At 37.3% G+C, this 24390-nt stretch overlaps 1 protein-coding gene across 2 annotated transcripts in view; it reads right to left on the bottom strand.

Annotated features, from left to right (window-relative positions):
• LOC127434671 (short transient receptor potential channel 1) overlaps positions 1-24390 on the bottom strand; it is a 60092-nt gene that overhangs the window by 5535 nt on the left and 30167 nt on the right. For both annotated transcript variants that reach the window (XM_051687566.1, XM_051687565.1), the window contains 5 exons: positions 18522-18661; positions 17060-17206; positions 8703-8893; positions 8171-8372; positions 7334-7528 (listed from right to left, as the gene is read on the bottom strand). In XM_051687566.1, the coding sequence (XP_051543526.1) occupies positions 7334-7528; positions 8171-8372; positions 8703-8893; positions 17060-17206; positions 18522-18661 (875 nt within the window). The remainder of the gene's footprint in view (positions 1-7333; positions 7529-8170; positions 8373-8702; positions 8894-17059; positions 17207-18521; positions 18662-24390) is intronic.

The raw sequence follows: 24390 nt of genomic DNA, 5'->3' as shown, positions 1-24390 counted from the left end.
ATTCCACCACAGCATTGTGAAAGACTGATTTCAAGTTATCAGAAGCCTTTGGTTGCAGTTGTTGCTGCTAAAGGTGGCACAATGAGCTATTAAGTTTAAGGGGGCAGTTAGTTTTTCACACAGGTGATATAGGTGTTGGATAACTTTTTTGCTTCAATAAAAAAATTAATATTTGAAAACTGTATTTTGTGTTTACTCAGGTTGCCTTTGTAATATGTTATATCTAGTTTGAATATCTAAAACAATTTAGTATGAAAAATACACAAAAATAGAAGAAATCAGGATGGGGGCAAATGCTTTTCCACAGCACTGTATAAGTAAAGCTTTATTTATATAGCATTTAAAACAGTGTTTACAAAGTGATTTACAGACATAGAGTAAAATAATAATAATAAAAAAAAAAAAACATAATACAATATAAAAAATGAAATACAATACAATGAAATAAAATACAATATAATGAAAAGAACAAATAAATGCATAAAGACACAGAACAGTACTAAAAACAATTAAGAGAGAAGAGAATTAAATGCCCTATTGAATAAGTGTGCTTTGAGATACACTACCGGTCAAAAGTTTTGAAACACTTGACTGAAATGTTTCTCATGATCTTAAAAATCTTTTGATCTTAAGGCGTATGCTTAAATGTATGAAATTAGTTTTGTAAACAAAAATATAATTGTGCCACCACATGAATTTATTTCATTGTAAAAAAAAAATAAATTAAAAAAAACGTTTTTGAAATTGATGACTTGGACCAAATAATAAAGAAAAGCAGCCAATAAGTGCCCAACATAGATGGGAACTCCTTCAATACTGTTTAAAAAGCATCCCAGGGTGATACCTCAAGAAGTTGTTTGAGAAAATGTCAAGAGTACATGTATGCAAATTCTAGGCAAAGGGTGACTACTTTGAAGATGCTAAAATATAACACAGTTTTGATTTATTTTGGATTTTGTTTAGTCACAACATAATTCCCATGGTTCCATTTATGTTATTCCATAGTTTTGATAACTTTACTATTATTCTAAAATGTGAAAAAAAATTATAATAAAGAATGAGTAAGTGTTTTAAAACATTTGACCGGTAGTGTACTTTTTAAAAGTGCTGATTGAGTCAGTTGCTCGTAAGGAGAGATTTCCAAAGCTTGGGACCATCATGACTCAAAGATGACGCCCCACTCTTTGTCTATATTTTAGGTACCACCAGCAAGTTGCAGTTGGATGATCTGAGTGATCTAGGTGGTGTTATTAGTAATCGTAATGCTATGGTATGTTGGAGCAAGCTGTGAAGACATTTAAAGATGATTAAGAGGACCTTGAAATCAGTTCTGCAAGATACAGGTAGCCAGTGAAGGGATTTGAGTGCCAGGGTACTGACTCAGTCTTGTACAGGTCAGGATTCTAGCTGCTGCATTTTCAACTCTTTGCAGGTGTTTGATAGAGCTTTTAGGTATGCCAGCCAAAATACTGTTGCAGTAATCAAGTCTGGATGTAACAAATGCATGGATGAGTTTCTCACTCTTAACAGGGTAGAGAATATTTGCATACTTAAATGTTGAAAATGTGATTTTTTACAAATGTGATTTTATGCTGTTTTACAGACATGGCTAATATGTTTTTGTTCTTCTTTTTTTTTTTTCTTCTCAAAACTAAGGTCAATGTCAAACACGATTACTAAATTCTTGGCATGATTGTTGGCTCTCAGAGGCAAGGAGTCAAGATAAGGCATAATAGACCTTCTCTGTATGTTGTTACCAAAAACAAGTCCCCTGTCTTATCTTTGTTGAGATAGATTCCTAACAAATGTGCATTCCAGCATGGTGCTAATAGATTTTTGGGGGGTCTGGAGCAAAGTGAAAAGTAGAGTTACATATCATCTGCATATTGATGAAAAAATATGTTATATTGATTAATTACACCAGCTAATGGAAGCATTTATAAGTGAAATAATAACGGGCCTAGAACTGAGCCCTGGCGGATACCACAATATATCACATGACGTCAGGAGGTGTTTCCCCAATGCAACATAGTAGTCCCTGCCGCATTAGTAAGACCTAAAGTAAGATTTTCTGGCAGACCTCATTCATTATTTAGTATGTTTGTTATTTTTAATATTTACGTTATTTTTAAAGATGGAATGGTAAACTGTTAGCTTATACCTTTCCACTGCCTTTCTGCTTTCCAACAGTACCTTCTTAATTTTACAAAGGAGATACTATTTCTCCAGGGGGCTTTAGTGGTCCCAGTGACAGACTTTGTCTTTAAGAGGGCAACAGAGTTAATACATTCACATAGCCTGAGATTAAAGCTGCCCACTATAGTGTCAAAGAAGGAAGATGTTCGAGGAGGAAGAGATGATATGAGCACCATGAAGGTCAAAGCAGTATCAGTAGTGAGATAGCACTTAGAGACAGTCCTCTTATCACTCACATTGTTGGTACATACTGATATTTCGAAGAAGGCAAAACAGAGGTCAGAAATGTCAACATCAACGATCTGAAGGATTATGCTGAATAAGTTCAAATGAGTTTTTAACCCTGTGAAATTGACTGTCAATGGATTAGCAAGTACATCCATATGAATTCTGAAATATTCAGTAATTAAAACATATTCAAAGTCAGTTTAAATCCTAGAGAGCAGTTCCTCAAAGAAAACCTATGTTGAGCCTAGAAGGGTAGTAGATTACTAATAATAGAACAGGTTGTTCACTCTTGAGATGCACCGTAAGGTACTCAAATGTTTAAAATTCTCCCAGAGAAATTTGTTCACAGCATAAAGTACAGTGGTAAAAACAGGCAAAACCTTGGGCCTGATATGTGTATTTTGACTGAGGAGGACTTCAGAGAGTCAAGGAGATGAAGAAAATCCTGTTTCAAAACTTCTGATTGCTGTTTGGAAATGTAATTTGAGACTGCATGCAAAATTATTTTGTTTGTTGTTGGTTTATCCCTCATGATCTGGGAGATTTATTTCCGTGATGCATCGTACTGCTCCCCCAGGAAAACAAAACATATGAATCCTTTTGTTTCTAACAACTCTGATTATTGATCCTCCAACAAGTTGGGTGGTGATGTCAGTGGGCTTTGGTGCTGGTTCCTGCAGGGTGTACAGATTTGGTACTGAGGGCAGTCAGATGGGTTTGCATGGTGGTTAGTGCAGCACCGGCGACTCATAAAGCTGCAAGGATGTATCACTTTGTAGTCATAATGGGGCTATGATGTGTTTTCTTGAGGCTGTGATACCCTTTCTTTGTTAGTGCGGCATGGGTCTGAATCTACAGCTCGAAACATACAGCCAGTGTAGTCCAATTCCTGAATGAATGACTCTTATGAGTCTGTTCTTTTGAATCTACAGCTCGAAACATTCAGCGTGACCAGAGTAGTCCAATTCTCCATGGTTCTCAATCTTTTCAAGGCACAATTTTTCAGGACATTTCCAGGACATGTTATGTGCCCGACAGGTGTAACATTTAAGCAAAAACACACAAGTTGTCATTATGTATATTGTAATTGTTGGATGGTAATATTTTCTGAATTACACTGGCGGCCAAAAGTTTGGAATAATGTACAGATTTTGCTCTTATGGAAAGAAATTGGAACTTTTATTCACCAAAGTGACATTCAACTGATCACAATGTATAGTCAGGACATTAATAACATGAAAAATTACTATTACAATTAAAAATGTTCAGAACTTCTTAAACTACTTCAAAGAGTTCTCGTGAAAAAATTCTCCACGTGCCGCAATGACAGCTTTGCAGATCCTTGGCATTCTAGCTGTCAGTTTGTCCAGATACTCAGGTGACATTTCACCCCACACTTCCTGTAGCACTTGCCATAGATGTGGCAGTCTTGTCGGGCACTTCTCACGCACCTTACAGTCTAGCTGATCCCACAAAAGCTCAATGGGGTTAAGATCAATAACACTCTTTTCCAGTTATCTGTTGTCCAATGTCTGTGTTTCTTTGCCCACTCTAACCTTTTCTTTTTGATTTTCTGTTTCAAAAGTGGCTTTTTCTTTGCAATTCTTCCCATAAGGCCTGCACCCCTGAGTCTTCTCTTTACTGTTTTACATGAAACTGGTGTTGAGCGGGTAGAATTCAATGAAGCTGTCAGCTGAGGACATGTGAGGTGTCTATTTCTCAAACTAGAGGCTCTGATGTACTTATCCTCTTGTTTAGTTGTACATCTGTCCTTCCACATCTCTTTCTGTCCTTGATAGAGCCAGTTGTCCTTTGTCTTTGAAGACTGTAGTGTACACCTTTGTATGAAATCTTTCTTTCTAGAGAAAGCTGTTTCGTTTTAGCCATTTTTGACCTAATATTGACCTTAAGACATGCCAGTCTATTGCATACTGTGGCAACTCAAAAACAAACACAAAGACAATGTTAAGCTTCATTTAACGAATCAAATAGCTTTCAACTGTGTTTGATTTCTAGTACCAAATGATCAATTTAGCATGATTACTCAAGGATAAGATGTTGGAGTGATGGCTGCTGGAAATGGGGCCTGTCTAGATTTGATGAAAAATGACTTTTTTCAAATAGTGATGGTGCCGTTTTTTTTTTTTTTTACATCAGTAATGTCCTGACTATACTTTGTGATCAGTTGAATGAAGTACCAATTTCCTACCGAAACAGCAAAATCTGTACATTATTCCAAACTTCTGGCCACCAGTGTATGTATTTGAGAGTTTAATAATATTGTATAAATAGAAATCTAATTAATTTAATTTTCAACATAACATTACATTATGTTTTATCAAATTAAGTTTTTTTAATTTTTTTATACAAAATCCTCAAAGCACAATCCGAAACACTGGAGATAATAATTACAGTAAATTTAACATAACTATACAGTAGTAATATATTGTCATCTTATCCTAATTTCTCATGTCCATTGAAATCAAGCTTTTATTTAGCCATTTCTGTGTGTTTCTGACAGTAGTATCTCACCTCCGGATAAGCAGTTCGATACATGGCCAAATGTGATTATTAAACCCCAAAAAGCTACACACACACACACACACACACACACAGAGAGAGCACACATGATGCTCATGATAAGGTGTTTTCAGTGTATGAGCGGCCAGCTTCACACATTCACTTTGAAGCACGCAGAACATGAAGGTTATATATTTATTGAATTAAACTGAAGTCTTTTGCATTTTAATAATCACACTAAGACATATTGATTTTAATGTAATAAATTGTGCATTCAAACGTTCATATTCGTAACCAATTATGCTATATTCCATGACATTCCAATGACTGGAATCAGTGATTCCGTCCATATTTTCCTCATCGCATAAATCACAGGGCCCTTTAGGTGGTAACGGCGGGGCAAGCTGACTATGACCAATTAATGATTAAAAATTAATTCACTTCCCGAGGCCGCAAAACAATGCTACCACCTGGGCACCGTCCGACCATCCTCATTATTTTAAATTTACAACTCAAATGTTTTTGTAGTTAACCTTACAACAATGAATGAAAAAAATCCTATTTTGCACTGTATCATCATCCCATCATTATACTTATTATGGGTAAAAAGGTGCAGATTTGTAGAGCTGTTCAGTTTTTATTTCGGAGCAAAGTAGAGATGACAGCAGATGAACAGAGAATACACGTGACAGGGCTTTGTTCATGACAATCAACCATTAATGTTGTTTAATAATGTGAAGCCGCTGGCAGTGACAAAACAATACGAATTTGTGTATTTGACACCTATCCTGAGTTCCCATCATTACGATGTTTTTGTTCATGTGACAGTTTTATTATACTAAAATATTTGCCAGAACAAATAATTATTTTCCAGGTGTGGCTGGGTAAGCAAGAGACAGACACAGTGGGCTTCGCATCAAGTCTCGAAGAGGGATTTATTGAAAATAATAATAAACATAAAATGTCCAAAAATGGCGAACAAAGTGTCCAGGGGGAATGGTGTCCAAATGAAAGGGGGATCTGGCATCTTTGCGGTGCAATGGGACTTTGTGATGGTCAGAGAAGTGGAAAGTCCAGGGCATGAGCGGGGTTCAAAGGCCACACACGCTCCCCTCCTATTGTCCGTGGTACGAGGGCTGGCGGCATCTCTGGCGGCCTGTCTTCCCAGGCCCGCGGCCGGTGTGAGGGAATGGCAGCCCGGCCTCTTGCCTGTCAGCCGCAACACGTGCTCAACTCCCCGGCGACATCTCCAACCCCAGCCAGGGTTCCGAAGATCAGGCCCAGCCGCTCTTCTTAAGCGGCGAGCACCCTGCCCGCTCTGCCCTGGAACAGCGAGGATGCCAGTGTGTGCGCACGTGGAGAATAGAAGCCGACTTCCCGAGAAGAGGTGCGCTCTACGTTTATTTGGAAGCGATGACGAGGCCAAACACACAACAGGTGTGCCTCATTCTCATATTAATTATGCGCCTCTTCTCCTGCCCAAGTCCCGTCATGAGCCTGGCTGAAAAATGGCCCTCAGAGGCGGGGCGGCGATGACGAGAGGGAGGGGCGGGTCATTCCGCCACACAGGACATTTAGGTTTTTTCTCATTTTCTGGAAAACTGCATTGCAATTGCAAAATTCCAGGCTTTCTAGGACGCGTGGGAACCCAGTTCTTGAACGAATGACTCTGTAGAGTCTGTTCTTTTGACTCTACAGCTCGAAACATACAACACGACCAGTGTAATACGATTCCAGAACAAGCTGGTTCTATTTATGAATCAAAAACTCCTGTTGAAATGGTTACTGAATTAATTTTACTGATGCGCAAATTATGACTTCCATCATGTCCAACTGGAAATTAAATCAGAACTGTTACTGTGTTATGTAATGTTGTGCTTAAAGGTGCACTCAGTAATTTTTTTAAGTATGTCATAGTGACTTACATTGGCTTACACTGACATCTAGTGTCCTGGATGCTACATCATTCAAACACAGTAGTTTTCAGTTACCAATGCCATTGTAGAAAATCACTATTCACAGTAAACCAGGATTAATTTAATCCATGAGTGAAAGTGTCCAATAACAGGGCAGTTACTGAGATTAAGCGAGTAGTATTCAGCTGGTCATGTGATCATAACATGACTACCCGCATGAGGGCACCCCCACCCCATGTAGAACAAAATAAATTTTATAAGGTTACTGATATATGACTTAACTCTTCATCTCACATGAGTGGTCTTGATTTCATACATAGGTTTCAATATTACTTCTTATTTCTGTAAAAGTAAAACTTTTTTAATGAGGAAAAAATTTACTGAATGCACCTTTAAACGCTTCTATCAGGCAGTACAATTACTAGCAAAATGTAATTTTACTTTTCCCATTATTTCCTTTTATTCCCATGTACCTTGAGGCTGTTCTGTCGCTTGACCTTGCCGGTGGAGGTGTGAGAACAGACCCATTTGCTCAAGCTGATCACCAAGTAACACACAGTTTTAGGCGAAGGGAGAATGTTGAAGGGTGGAGGCAGGGTGCACTTGTCATCGAAGTAGCTGAGCCACAGTTTGGCACGGGCAAATTTCCACTCCTTATCTTCATGGTTCTGCAAGCAGGCAAAATCATGAAAGTCAACATGAAATCAAAATGGGCCCTATTTATAATTTCTTAAAGTACATTTCTGGTCTAATTATAAACGATTCATCGGTGTGTGCAATTCCTGTATGTCTCTGACTGTAATAGACGGTATGTCTTTGTAATCTTTCATCAAAATGCAATGACTTGCTCTGCTTATGAACAATTTTTATTATTATTTTTTTTTATTTTTTTCAGATGACGTCACAAATCCCTTTGACTTTTTAACCTCTCCCCTTTAACCACCTGGCTCCATTCTGTTTTGGAACGCCCCATTTTTTCACGATCCAATCAATTCCCTAAGGATAAAATGTTTCGACCTACATTTTTCTCATTTAATATCTTATTTCACTCTGAAATATATTACGTTTGATTAAGAAAGTAATACAGGTTGCAAACAGTGTTTCCTGTTGACTTTAAGATGAAGCAAAAAATGGCTTCGTAATATATATATATATTTTTTTTTTACTGTTATGTCCAATAACTTATATGATGGCTACTATTATAAATCTACTTTTTTGTCTGTTAAATACAACCTAAAACACTAAAAACCTAGCATTTCATAATATTCACATTTAAGTTTTTTCATAAATATTTTTTTACGTCCACTCACAGCGATTTGTCTGAAACTCTTGTGCAGCATGGCCACCAGAAGCTTGGTAAGAACGATGACTACAACAATGTTGTAGGTACCGACGATAAGAGCTCCCACAAACGAACGCAGTTCTTCTGTGTAGCTGATCCTCGTGACGAACAGAGCCACGTGTGCCAGGGAGAAAATATACCAGAAGAGGGCATAACATGTCCCCATAAACCTGGAGAAAGTCAAGATATATGATTAGGGTAGATTTAAAATTGGAGTTTTGTAGCTTTTAGTCCATGTCTGCTTTGAGGTCATCTATACACTAGTGTAAGGTTGACCAAATTAATATTTAGCAGATCCACATATTGAAAAATAACAATAAAAAAAAAAAAAAAAAAAAAAAAACATTGTCAACAGGTTAAGCGCCTCAAACAAAGGTTTTTTTATTCATTTATCAGATGTCTATTCATCTCAAATTGGAGGGCATTTAAACTTGGTCTTTTCATGACCAGATAGCTCTCAGATCAGTTAAAATGAACAAAGTGAAAATTTGATGAAATACGTGTGAAAGGTGTCATTGCTCTGCTGTTGACAGAAGATGCCCTCGCAGTCTTTGCTTTCGTCTTTGCTTCTGGATGGATCCTTCTGGTCTTTTCCATACAGCTGTGTCAGTCCAATGGTGAAAGATATGAGCACCAGCATGAACAAGCCAAGAAACTTCCCAAACTCTTGAAGCATCTGGCCCATGGAGATCTGCAACCACAAATACATCATCAACCCTTCCACATCAAACCCAAAGCAGTCCAGTCTGAGAAATCCATGGAGATACCACAAGCATCAACAGACATCTTGCTTTAAAGAAATATCCTGGGTTAAATACGACTTACGCTCTATCGAAAACATCTGTGCCTGAAAATAATGGAAAATAATTTTGAACCGTCCCTCAGTTTAGAAAAACAAACTATAAAAGAATGTCAAGTAAAACACAATGGAAGCCAAGCAGACAAGCTGGCAGCTCTGCAAATTATTTGTTTTATTTTTTGCATTATTTTCTGCGCATGTCTTACTAGGGTCAGCAAAACACAACAATAAACAAAATAAAACAAACAAAACAAAACATGCATGATTAGTGTGATAGAATCAAATCAACATTGACTGTGCAAAGTAATACACAATATGACATCAAATACAATCTTTCAAAACAAAACAAATTAAAACAAAAAACAAAACAAAACAAAAACCAATACTATTGTCTGTGCAAAATAGTATACAATCTTTCAACAAAACAAAACAAAAACAAATCAAATCAAATCAAATCAAATCAAATCAAAACAAAACACAAGGTGACAGAATCACTAACCAACTAATTGTATATTATTTTGTCTGTGCAAAATAGTATACAATCTTTCAACAAAACAAAACAAAACAAATACAAAACAAAACAAAACAAATACAAAACAAATCAAATCAAATCAAATCAAATCAAAACAAAACAACAGGTGACAGAATCACTAACCAACTAATTGTATATTATTTTGTCTGTGCAAAATAGTATACAATCTTTCAACAAAACAAAACAAAAACAAAACAAAACAACAGGTGACAGAATCACTAACCAACTAATTGTCTGTGCAAAACAATATACAATCTTTCAACTCGGTTAAAAAGTAAACCAAGCTACTCAGTAGTTCACTTGATACTGATGTGAGTATATCAGAAAGGGAATTGGATGGTGACATAACTAAAGTAACATAAACACAGCAAAACAAAGCAAAACAAAACAAAGCAAAAACAAGGATACTACAAATGGACTTGAAAAGTAACATAACTAAAGTGACATACTGTAACTGATCATAAATCACTGTTTACACAGGAATTGAATTGACAACTGAACAGCACAATTTTTTTTTTTTCTTTTTACTAAAGAAATCATATGCTTGATGTTGACATAAATATGAGCTTCACATTGTTACCACATTACTTAAAAAACCTCCCATACACTTGCCTGGCTTCAATTGTACAGTAAGTGTGCTACATTTTGTGTTAGTTTTGCTGTCGTAATCAACAACAGACCACAAAAACTCATTAGAAAATAAATTGCACAGTATGTTACCTGGAATATTCTTTTAAGAGATACTGTATATATTTGAGGAAAGCTATTTATGGGTTGATGTACACAATGTTTGTGTACATATAATCAGGGCCGTTTCTAGGCATAGGTGAATTAGGCGGTCGCCTAGAGCGCCACCTGCTGGGGGGGGGGGGTTCCAAATAGAGACCCCCAACACCCCCCAAATGTGTGCAGCAAGAAGAATGGTCTGAAACGACTCTGCATATAATGTATCTTTTAGTATTATCACACATGTTTGGGCTGCAAGTATCTAAGTATGAGTATCTAAACTGGTTAAGTAAATATGGCAATGTTCTGACCTAAGTTTTTTCTGTGTGTGTTGAATGTCAAATTTAACTTCATATGTCAGACAACAACTACCCACTGATAAACATAGCTCAGGTAAATACTGGTTAAGCCCATTAGGGGGGTAACAGACAGGGGAACATTTCTCTGTACATTAGGCGACATGTTTCAGCACACATACAGTAGACTAGCTCTTGTGCCTGCTTCTACCTGTGCCTTATAAGTTCCACTGGCCATTCCAGTGTGGGTTGAGGTGACGGACAAGATGAATTCCCTGTGTCAAAGCTGACCAGTGAACCATAATGTTCTGCATGTTTGCTCTGAAACACAGCCAGGATTTTTGGCAACGGTGCGTGTACCCCCATTACTTGAATTCTTTTTCTTGTCACTCTCAGACTCCTGCTAAATATTTTCCACATCTTTGACTGCCCACCTTTGTAGCTCCATGATTGAGCTGCAGCAGTCATTTCAAATTTCAGACTCTCTGATATGATGCTTCGGTGTTGTGTCAAATTCTTTCCCCATTGGACACTAAAACGCTTCCATTGCTCGGGGTATTCTATTACATGCCTCATTGTAAATCCTACAATATTGCGTGTCGATGTACAGTATGTAGTTTTAAGGTGACCATACATCTTCTCTAGTCTTTTTCAGGCCTTAAAAAAGCCAGGATGTCTAAATTTCAGTTTTTCATATTGATGTGCACTCTAATGTCATCATTCATTCTGTGTGTGCAACAAGAAACCACCATCATTGGTCCACATTTGGTAAATACTAGGGCTAATACTTGAGTTATTCAATATTCAAAGTTATAACACAACTTAATAAGCTGGATACTTCTATAATTCAAAATCAATGCAAAGACATATTACATTATTTTTATTCACATAACCTTTCACAAACAGCCAGTACGTGCTGCTGTAGTGGTGAGACATGGTCTGGTTTGTCCTGTTAGATCTTATATGGTGGTATAAGATCATCGTTAGACCATTCTGGCTTCATATCTGTCACATCAGTTATGCTTTGGAAATTTAAAACAGCCGTTTGAGATCGGTTTGTGCAATTCCTTCGGTAAAAGTTCCAATCTACCAATAGCAGCTGTGGGGCAACTGGTTCTTACTAGTGCAGACGCGATAACAATGATAGTGATCCATTAAATATCATAATTTATGTCAAATCCTGAGTTTGATTCTGATCCACCAATCCTAATGGAAATTTAAGCAGCCTAAATCTCCAAAACTCTTTTGGAAACCCAGGGTGCAAAAAGCACTTTTGCGCATTTTAATCTCTATTTGCTTGAAGCGGCCATTCAAAGCAGTTCTTTTCTGGGGTGCCAAACAACCCCAGAGGTGCTGCCGCCGAGCGTTTGTTTGTAAACAGTAACTGTATATAATGATTTTATGGCATCTGATCATTTATGTTATTTTATGTTATTTTACTTTATTCTTTGGCCATTTTTAATCTATTACATTAAAGTTGTCTGTTTTGGAGGCTGTTTTGTTTTGGATCTATGCATTCGGTTTGTTCCTCACCATCATATGACATCAGCAGACTTGGAAATAGCACACAGGTCAAACTGACAACTTTTAAGGTGCTTTTAACCTCGTGAGACCCCGTGCCCACATGCGTGGGCATTACGTTATGGCTTCCCTATAGGCTATGCTTAATTAATTATTTTAAAACCAACTGATCTCAGTTCAGGAGGCTCGAGGCTGTCATTAAATGGTCAAACTTTCAGCGCACCTAGTCATGTGACAAAACAACATGGTGCCAATCTCAGCCGAGTTTCGGATAAACGGCAACAAAACTACATCCGGTAAGAAATCAGCTTAAGTCACATTAAAACCTGTTTGAGTCAAAACAGTAGAGTCACTAGATTCATCCAATATGCCATTTCAAAAATTGCATCGATTTATTGCGAAACAGCAGGCTGTTAAACACAATGACCATGTACGTGGACAATAGGACTAACTTTGCATAAAAATCATATATTCACTGTGCATTATCACATTGAGAATCAATGGACATATCCAAAAGCTGGAAAATGTTGCTTTCAGAGTCTGTATATGGAGTTAGGATGAAAATAAAATGCATTTCTAACTGTTCTGAGACCAGTGAAGACAGACAGCACCTGGAGGTTAAGTCATTCACTAATTAAGTCATTCATTGGATGTTTGGACCACTCAACATGTTTGGCAAACATGGGACAATGATAATCAGTACACAAATTCGGAATTTTATAATGCAAAATGTTATTTTAACATGGTAGGCAATGATTTGATGATGCTGGCCATTGCTTTTAATCAGAATTATTAATTCAGCTTTATAGAAAATCAGCTGTAATGTCTATAACGTCTCAGAAACACGAATAACCAACACTCCTGGTCACATAAACTATTTGATACATTCAATGACTTTCTATAGCTTGAAATGACTTAATATTTTACAACATAGTCCATCTGTCCACATATGTGGACATACATTTTTAGGAAAACTATTTTCTCTAGGATTTTTGTTTATTTGTTTGTTTATTAGGTGCTACTAGTTACAAATCAAAAAGGGAAAAGGAAAGTGCACACAGCAGTCATGCGGGGGTCTCAGGAGGTTAAGGCTTTTTTTGTCCATAGTGGAGCTTGACAGACTCACTCACTATCAGCTGCCATTGTATGGAATAGAGCTGCCTTAAGATTTGGAACAACATGAGGGTGACTAAATAATGACAGAATTTTAATTTTGGGGTGATTTTTTTTTATTATTCAGTTTGACGTGTCAACTCTTGCCCACACATGTTTTCTGTGGTTTAACCAGGGGTGATTCAGGGATTTTTTTTTTTTCACTTGCAAACTTGGAGATTTACCAGACACATTTAGAAAAACAATAAACCAGAAGGGAGTAAATGTCTGTATATTTGCTCCTCTGACTCCCCTGTGGAGGTCTGGTGTATAAATACTGAGTCAGGTCATTGTAATGCCTGTAAATGTGCATCATATGTTTATCTGTTAGATTAAGTGACATAGAAACCATTAATATGTGGCTAGGCCCCTGATTTTACAGTAAACCTATAATTTCAGACTTGTTTCAATTTAACCTGCGAGGAGTGTGTCTGTGTAAATTCATTAAAACTGTGTGTGTGTGTGTGTGTGTGTGTGTATGCATCATTCTGACCACATTTCTCGAGCACATTTCTTTTCTGTCCTGCAGTGCCAGACACTGATGTCAGTCTAAGAGCACTTCTGAAAGAGACTCATATGCACAGAACTGACATGGTCTGATGAATGACAAGCACCATCTGCATTCACTAGTGAAAGTCTTCAGAGCACAGCAATCCTATATTATGCAATCTCTCTGAAACGACTGGAGAAAAATCTGTCCTTGAGAGCAAGAGACAGAGAGCCTTTGAAGCCTGTTTGATAGTCTATGATTGAATCTCATGAAAACTATTCTGAAATGTTCCTGTTGTTTGACTGGAAAAGTATGGTGCTGGCAACACCAAAGTCATTGGTTGGATCCCCAGACACACACATACTGATTAAAAAGTTTACTTTGAATGAACTGAATCCCCTGAAGTTGCTTTGGTTAAAAGTGTATGCTAAATGTAAAATGTTGGATTCATATTATTCCCCAAAATTAAGAGATATAAAATTACAATATATATATATATATATATATATATATACAGTATACTGCATGGAGAAAATGAAGCCTATTTTTAGAACCATTATTATTTATTATTTTTTTCATTTTGCATTGTGACATTATTTTCATGATATTTAAGCACATTAAGCGAACAAGTCTCATTCTCATAAATATTATGTGAATTTTTTTTTTTTCAATATACTGTATATTAAAGGTGAAACAGCCTGCTATTCAATGATCAACCAATGGCATGAGTTTAGGGCAGGGCTATTTGTTTGACTGACCAATGGCAGATGGGGGAGTGTTTAGGAAACCTACCGTGTACCTCAATCAGCTCGCTAGCTCCCTATGTCATGAATCAGTATATTGTGAACATGAATTCGTGCACTGGTGAGGGTACTGAAACACTGAACATTGGGACTCTTATGACTCAATCACCTGCGACACCATTATGAGCTCTCGCATTCAAGTGCAGCTGTTATTAATCAACAACATCGCTGTATAAATGACACTATCGTATATTTTTGTTGAGGACACTCAAACGTACAGTGTTATTATAACAGATATATTACATAAATAAAGAAATAAATAGAGTGTATTTTAAACCTTTTAACAACTCAAATATTTAAAAAATTGTTTCACTTTCATGGTAATTATGAATGAAAGACATTACAAACAATAGCTCTTTTAAAGAGAAAATAAGGCTTGGACTTCATAGTTTTACACTCGTGCTCATCATCTAACCACTTGAGAGACTTCAGAAGACATGACGATGTTTCCGGTGAAGGAATATATGCTGCCTTCAAGTGGACCTGGGAAGCTCATGCCAGAGACTATTTAGCAGAGATGGACTACTTCCATTAAAATGAATGAGGGAAACTGGAATGCCCAACCAAGAGTCTCTAGCGCCCAACAGTCAACGGATGTAGAAAGGAAGTCCCACCTTACAGGTAAAAGTGCCAATTGCCGTTTAGATCCAGACATCGCTGGTCAATCATCTAGAGAACGTGCATGCGCATTAGATATATCAGCCAGGAAAACGTGAACTTTTTTTTGCATAATCTGAGGTAAAGAAGCACAATTTATGATTCCAGCATTGTAAGATTTTTTACTGCTGTTTTAAAATAGGTTCTTTGATCGTAATCTTGACCAACCATTTTTTTAGATTTCGGTCATTCCCCATTCAAGTAGATAGGAGCTGCACTGGCATGACTGGAAATAGCCATGCTATTCCAAAGATGGCCGACAGTGGACTGACTCGCTAGAAAGACTTTGGCTCGTACCTCCGAGTTGGGCATTTGTTACAACATAGGGAGCTGATTGAGACACACCTATTTGAGAACAGTTTTTTGGTAACAAATTGCAAAAAAACACACACAAAAAAAACCCATTATTTACCTGTTTTAAATATGAACATGTATTACTTAAATTTGAGATATATTACTTTACTGTATAGTACATTTCTAAGTAGTATTGTTGTGCTGAATTTAATTTGATTTAAATGCTGATTTAAATAATAAAAAGGATGATTTTTATACTGTAATACAGCAATGAAATGAACAATGGACAATTTTAGTATTTTGTCTTTTTGCATTATGGAAATAAGAATTTGAACAATGTACTTAATTCTCATGAAAATACTTTCACAGACACATACACACACACACACACACACACACACCCCAACATGATCACACGTGAAGTTGGCATGCTGTTTCCGAAAGTTCCGGTACCCTAGGATCGGCAACAGTATGCCGACTCACTGACATGCTCTATCTCCCATCAGACATATTTGGAATGGCTCAACAACGTCAGTTGCATGGGAGACCACAGTTCAATCCCCAATCAAACGAGAAAGTAATCACGTTTGTATAAACAATCATGAGGAGGTTGCATTTTTATCCCTCACATTGCATTTTGACTCTACTAATGGAGTGGTGGTGGCGTAGTGGACTAAAGCACTGAACTGGTAAGTAGAAGATTGTTGGTTCAATCCCCACAGCCGCCACCATTGTGTCCTTGAACAAGGCACTTAACTCCAGGTTGCTTCAGGGGGATTGTCCCTGTAATAAGGGCACTGTAAGTCGCTTTGGATAAAAGCGTCTGCCAAATGCATAAATGTAATGGTTATGGTTAGATTTGGGTTTTGGTTGGGGGGTAGATTAAATAAAATAAGCATTTCTCTTCACTGTTTTACACCATGTTCAGCTGAAAACAATTCTTTTTACAACTGGCTTCTGGCGACCTCTCCTGGATATAAATGGATGTCACACTTATTTATATGCTCTGAAACACATTCCGCTTTAGCCTCTGGAGGCAGTGTTTTCAAATTCTGTCAACATATACTGATTTTGGCTAAAGAAAAATCGGCACACACTTGCCGAATTGTATGTGAGATCAGACTGCACACACATACACACACACACACACACACACACACACACACAAAACTAAATGGCTGGGAAAAATAAGGTTCATTTCCTTAAAGCAAATTATAATTTCTTCTTATTTTTATTTATTTTTTGGATTTTGGGGTGAATTATGACCCGTACATTTCTTGATATTCTTCCCTCCACTATCCATGAGACATTTCCAGCAATAAATCCCAATAAATGAGAAATGAAAATCCATGACAGGGGTGATCAAATAAGGACTTGAAAAACAGATGCTGAGCAGAGATCTGGCAGATCCAAAATAGCACAGATTACATATACAGGAGACGAGAGAATTCTCTGGAATTCAGAGCATTATCGGTACGGCTGGTGAGCATTACATAATCACAACAGGAGGAAAAGCTTCAGTGTTTATACTGTTAGATGATTCCAATGGGTCTGGCAGTGAATCCAGACAGAGGTTGCAGTAATTACCTGTAAAGGCCCCAAGATGGAGCTGGTGGTGTACATGAAGAAGAGACGCAGGTAGCTCAGAACATTGGCAAAAGCAAAGAGTCCCTCAGCGATCAGTATGGGGTGAAATGCATCCCAGTCCTTCCTGTCCTTTACATTGTCCTTGAACTAAAGCAAAGGACACAGGAAAGACTGTTGTTAACATGCATTATCCATTTCTGGCATAAAAATAAGTGAGACTAACACTTCAAACAAAAAAATTGTTTTTGCAAAAAGACTGTTGCTTAAATTTAATGCCAATTTTTGGAGGGTTTAAAGGCAGAAATAACAAGCTTATAATTTTAAGAAAACACATTATTTTCTGTTAAAACACATATTATTTGAGTTGTAAAGTTGTTTAAATCATTGTTTACTGGGATTACAGGGTTTACAGGATATAACTTTACATAGAAAAGTTTAGTAAGTGATTTTATCACACTAAAATCATGTTTACATGCATATTGTTTATGTCTTGTGGCTATTCTTTTGAAACAGTGAGTATTTGAACATTTATGGATTGGCCCCCATTCACTTCCACTGTAAGTGCCTCACTGTAACCCAGATTTATGCTTTATTTAAAGAAAAGGAGGGAAGAGTCAAAATGAATTTTTGTGGTAATCAACATAATGCCACAAATGCTTTCGATTGAGCTTAACTTGAACTGAACCCAGAAAATTCCTTTAAGAAATCAAGTTATGCTTAATAAAACTATTTTATGATACCAGTCAAATGTATTAATACGTCATTACAGTACAATTATTGAGTTGAGATAATAATTTGATGATTGTACATGAGTTGTCTTTGACTACAGTTAACCTTGTTGGATGAATTTCACAAAGAAATGTCCAGGTCAAATGTTACCCCAAAATAAAAATAAATTACATTTTGCATAAAGACAATTAAGCCTATTAGGACCATCAATATTTTGCTTTTGACATTATTTTCTTGTCATGAAAATCATCCTGTCTGGACTCAAGGATTTTTCTTTTCTTTTTTTAATCTGCATTAATTAAATTCAGTACAACAAATACTACTATGACTATGATGTATACGTACTATTGTACTTTACAATTTAAACAATAAATTAATATTATTATTTTGTATTACAGCAAAGACATTTCCTTGCATTATGGCAATGAGAATTTGGGAGGAAATTTGTTTTATTGTCATGAAAATAATGCAACAAAAAATGTCATGAAATCTTAATCTCATAAAAATGGGCTTATTTATCTTTTAACAATTTCTTTCATTTGATTTTGGGGTGAAATATGATCTGGACATGTTTTTGACAGGTTTTGTGTGATTCACACAACTGTAGTTTGCATCTTTAGAGCAAATACATGGTGTTTTCTTAATGCAGTTTAATGACTGATTTAGAACATTTAACGGCTTTGTAAAGCACTCAAAATGTTCAAGACAAGGGGTCCAGAACACCCCTTTTTACCTTGCTGTGAGCCACCACTTTAAGGGCAAAGGTGGCCAGATAAAGTGAATTCATGACGAAGCTCATCTGGTTCCGTGACTCTTCCAGGAAATCCTCCAATCCCTCATACCACAGACGCTTCACATCCGACCACACCATGCCTGCAGAGAGAGGAATGCGCCATCAGCAACAGAAGCATCCAAGCAGCAAGGCAGAAATTCCTTATTCCTGACAGTTTTCAATTACATGGTAATCCCAGTTTCAGGGTACAGGGTGTATCCTTAATGCAGATTCCATGGTAAGGTTCCTTGGTAATGCCAGTCCACAGTAGTGTAACTGTGCATGGCAGCTTTTAAAGCCAGAAAATACAAGTTTTGAGGTATTTCAAGTATTATAGGGATCAAGTTGTCGAATAGAATATGTCACAAGTCCATTATGAGCACAGTGTAACAAAAACTTTGGTTGGAATATTATTTACTGGAAATTCAGTGTGATTGAAATTGTTGTTTAAATGATTTCGGACATTTCTAAAATAAAAAATTATAAAGACCTGTCAATACAGAGTCAATACATCACATTATCAAAACAGTAAAAGATCATTTTAAATGATTTTTGCATAACCTCATTAATGATGCTGAAAGTGATTTTAGCGTTCTGAAGATTTCACGTGACCGAGCCGTTGAATTAGCCATGCCCCCTCATCCCCAAACCCCGCCCTCCAAAAATAATTTTGATACCAAAACCGAGCAAAATTGTTTGTTCCTGTGGCTGTGAAATTCAACAGTGGCACAATAGCGCCCTCAACTGAAAAACATTATGAATCATAGCTTCAATGATCCGCTTCAAATACAACTCTATGAGAACGAGCAAAATGATTGACAGGTCAGCGTCAGTAACTAAATTTCCATCCAAGGTTTTTTTTGTGACAAAATGTGCAGCGCATCAAAAAGTTTACTACAATAGCTGATGGAAACGCAAATTATCACTAAAATTTCACAAGTGTCGATATAATATTTTTCCATTTAAACTCTATGTCGTGCTAGATTATTAATTATTGCTAATAACCAAACTTGCTCCTAAACGTAGCACACTACATTTACTGGAGCCCCATATGAGGTTTTAATGAGTTAGATTCAATTGATTAATTCAAATATGAATTAATAACTACAGAAATAATTATTAATTATTTCTGATAGTAACACTGATCTAAACAACCAGTAAAGCCCTACACAGGTGTCTTGTGATTTGGCAATGATCCAATTGGTTTGGAAATTCAAACAAAGAAGCCACGTAGCTGGATCAAGATGACTGATGGACTGAATATGATCCACAGTAATACATAATGCAAGATGTTCTATATGGACAATACATGGAACTTGTGTGGTTACCACATACTGGGCTTGTTAGTAAACCAGCACTTAACAGCATCATATTATGGATGATGTGATGTCCATGTGATTTATGCACACTGACAGTATCTAATGATCTCAGTTTTGTTTTCTTAAAGTTAGTGGTGTATGAAGGGATCATCTTGCTCCCTCTTGTGTTCAAGTTTCCCCCACTACTTGGAGCAGGTTGCCAGCTTGAACAGGGCCATGACGATTCGCTTTCGGGTCAGAACCGGTGGCAACCTGCGATAGGCGCAACATCAGGATCAATATTACAGTCCTATCAGAAGGGCAACAGCTCCCTTTTGATTGCAATTCCTCATCTTCTGACTGCATTTATCTGTGAAATTAAAATGAGAGTAAGCTGGCTAATTTCAATGGATTGTCTCAATACTCTCCCCATTTTACAAAGACTTCAGGGAGGAAAAAATTAGGGACATCTGGGAGGCGAAAGGTACACAATTAGCATTGGAAATGGCTGTATGGAAATGGCTTAAGGGCAGATTTCTTTTGCGATAAACCAAAACTTATGCAACAAAGTGTTTTTTTTTAGGCATGACGTCATCATGCACACCATTTTTATCAATAAAAGTCCATTTGAATGGAAACAGGCAGAAGATGGCAAATTTCAAAAACATTTTTTTTTTACGCATTTTCACTTTGTCGATAACAAAACAGCGCGAAAAGTGTACGGAAACTAGGTTAATGTCTGTGGTCCGCAGAAACATTTTTGTTTGCGGTTTACAAAGTCTACAGCTGTTACAGAGACCGGTGAGATATCACAGGACATTATTTCATTCATATCTTTAAGGGAGTAGGAAAATGTTTGCATACTTTTCCATGAAAAATATCGCTTAAAGCACCTTTAATATTCATGAGCTAAATCTTCACCATTTTGTGACGTCCAAACCGTCATGACTGTGCACCCACCGAAATATCGCTACCACAGTTAAAAATAAAGTGACACCCATGACAATGACCTTTGAGATACTAGGAGGGGATCTGATGATAATGCAGTGATGATGATAAACATGATAATGGACACACCCGAAAAAACAACAACACAAAACTAGAAGAACTAGTTTTAGAAACACGTACTATTGAAGTTTATATTATGACAATTTGATGTGTAATAGGCAATGAATTCAAAGGCAGGTGTCTTGTGATTTGGCAATGATCCATTTGGTTTGGAAATTCAAACAAAGAAGCCACGTAGCTGGATCAAGATGACTGATGGACTGAATATGATCCACAGTAATACATAATGCAAGATGTTGTATATGGACAATACATGGAACTTGTGTGGTTACCACATACTGGGCTTGTTAGTAAACCAGCACTTAACAGCATCATATTATGGATGATGTGATGTCCATGTGATTTATACACACTGACAGTATCTAATGATCTCAGTTTTGTTTTCTTAAAGTTAGTGGTGTGTGAAGGGATCATCTTGCTCCCTCTTGTGTTCAAGATTCCCCCACTAATTGGAGCAGGTTGCCAGCTTGAACAGGGCCATGACGATTCACTTTCGGGTCAGAACCGGTGGCAACCTGCGATAGGCGCAACATCAGGATCAATATTACAGTCCTATCAGAAGGGCAACAGCTCCCTTTTGATTGTAGCTCCTCATCTTCTGACTGCATTTATTTGTGAAATTAAAACGACAGTAAGCTGGCTAATTTCAATGGATGCACCCAAAAAACAACAACACAAAACTAGAACAAACACTTGTGCTGTTGAATTTTATATTATGACAACTTGATGTGTAAAAGGCAATGCATTCAAAGGCAGGTGTTGGGCCTCATGTATTCAGATAGAAGACAAAGGCAGGCCTAACACAGTCGTAAAAACCTAACTCAGGCCCCCACATATAAGTCGTAAATTATACTGATAAAAATCGCGCCAAAATCAAACAAAGGGTGTCCAAAACAAACTGCAAATCTCATGAAGCCTTGCTCACTAAAGGATCGAACTCTCAACTCCTATTGGATGAGGCACACAACAGAACGTCCCTCAAACATGACATCATCAGGAGTTGAAATACCTCTGAAATGCTTTCAGGATTTGCTTCCAGCAACTTTGCTTGCAGTGTGTGGACGCAGTTCAACGCTGCTCTCATGTGCAACCTCGTGGCACAAGGAAGTAACGTCCGACTTGAAACTGTAGCCATACAATCTCCATCTCGCTGGACGAATTGAGATTACTCTGTGTTCCACCGAACACTCTAACGGATCCGAAGGAGACCGCCGAGCAATCTGCATCTTCATCCGTTTGCCTACAGAAGTGAAGAGATTAAAGATTTCTCTTCCATCTTCAATCAAGTCGACATTTCTGAGTTCTCCGCCAGCCCGCTGAGAATCAACAGCCGTACCGCCCGCTGACAATCAACAGCCGTACCGCCCGCCGACAGAGCGAGGAAATGGCCTCCCGTCATCACCCGAGCCTCAAGGAACTGGGTCAGAGTTAAAGGACGGAGGAAAACACATTCTACCTGTGTAATAATTATTAATTATTTCTGATAGTAACACTGATCTAAACAACCAGTAAAGCCCTACACAGGTGTCTTGTGATTTGGCAATGATCCAATTGGTTTGGAAATTCAAACAAAGAAGCCACGTAGCTGGATCAAGATGACTGATGGACTGAATATGATCCACAGTAATACATAATGCAAGATGTTGTATATGGACAATACATGGAACTTGTGTGGTTACCACATACTGGGCTTGTTAGTAAAACAGCACTTAACAGCATCATATTATGGATGATGTGATGTCCATGTGATTTATGCACACTGACAGTATCTAATGATCTCAGTTTTGTTTTCTTAAAGTTAGTGGTGTATGAAGGGATCATCTTGCTCCCTCTTGTGTTCAAGTTTCCCCCACTACTTGGAGCAGGTTGCCAGCTTGAACAGGGCCATGACGATTCGCTTTCGGGTCAGAACCGGTGGCAACCTGCGATAGGCGCAACATCAGGATCAATATTACAGTCCTATCAGAAGGGCAACAGCTCCCTTTTGATTGCAATTCCTCATCTTCTGACTGCATTTATCTGTGAAATTAAAATGAGAGTAAGCTGGCTAATTTCAATGGATTGTCTCAATACTCTCCCCATTTTACAAAGACTTCAGGGAGGAAAAAATTAGGGACATCTGGGAGGCGAAAGGTACACAATTAGCATTGGAAATGGCTGTATGGAAATGGCTTAAGGGCAGATTTCTTTTGCGATAAACCAAAACTTATGCAACAAAGTGTTTTTTTTAGGCATGACGTCATCATGCACACCATTTTTATCAATAAAAGTCCATTTGAATGGAAACAGGCAGAAGATGGCAAATTTCAAAAACATTTTTTTTTTTACGCATTTTCACTTTGTCGATAACAAAACAGCGCGAAAAGTGAATGGAAACTAGGTTACCACATAGGAACTAGGAAACTTGTGTGGTTACCACATACTGGGCTTGTTAGTAAACCAGCACTTAACAACATCATATTATGGATGATGTCATATTCATGTGATTTGTGCACACTGACAGTATCTAATGATATTTTTGTTTTCTTAAAGTTAGTGGAGTGTGAAAGGATCATCTTGCTCCCTCTTGTGGTCATTTTGCAGTTAAGATTTTCTGCAGAAGTTCATCATTTAGAGTCTTCCTTTTAGTCAAGGTGTACAATAATTTTATAATTAACATTTTTGACCTTAAAAGCCAAAACATAAAAGATCCAAACCATACAACAACAGTTAATATTGACCATGGGTGTCAAGCTCTAAAAATGGCAAAAAGTACCATAAAAGTATCACAAAAGCAGTTCATACTTCAAGTTCAGAAGCAATACGATAGCTTCCCCTCCGCAAAAGCTCTGAAATCTCATTCGCGTTCAGATTCAAACATCATTTATGCAAAACCACTGGTTCTTGCATGTGTTGTAACAAAACACGACTCATCAGTTTGAATATGCAGAATAGGCAATGAGATTTTGAGAGTTACTGCAGAGGGGAAGATTTTCTGAGAATAATGACATAAATTTCAGTCTGCTCCACTCAAAAAACATCTTATGACTTCAGAAGACTTGGAATATAGCACACAAGCCATGTGGACTACTTTTATAGTATTTTATGATTTTTGTTTTTTTTGGAAAAAAGCTGTGTAATGATTCTTCTCAAATTCTTACCAGAAGGAAAAAGAAAAAAGTTTTGGAAGGACAGTAGGGTGAGTAAATGATGACAGAATTTTAAGTGAACCATTCCTTTAAATGTAGAAAACAAAAACAAACATGAAGCCAGAAACAGATGTGCATCTGTACTGTAAATAAATCTGGTTATTTGGCAAATTCATTCTTCATTGGAGGAATTCCCCCCCCCAAAAAAAGAAAAATGACTGAGCTAAAACAAGAGCCATTAGCTACAAATTACACAGTGGTATCCTGATAATTCATGCTGGAGAGACAGTAACCACAAGTTGTGTGCAACTTCTGCATCAAGGAACATTATCTAAG

Source organism: Myxocyprinus asiaticus, chromosome 44 (assembly GCF_019703515.2).
Source record: "Myxocyprinus asiaticus isolate MX2 ecotype Aquarium Trade chromosome 44, UBuf_Myxa_2, whole genome shotgun sequence".
In the NCBI taxonomy this organism is placed as follows: domain Eukaryota; kingdom Metazoa; phylum Chordata; class Actinopteri; order Cypriniformes; family Catostomidae; genus Myxocyprinus; species Myxocyprinus asiaticus.
The sequence above is the reverse complement of the archived record's forward strand: the minus strand, read 5'-3'. Positions and strand labels throughout refer to the sequence as shown.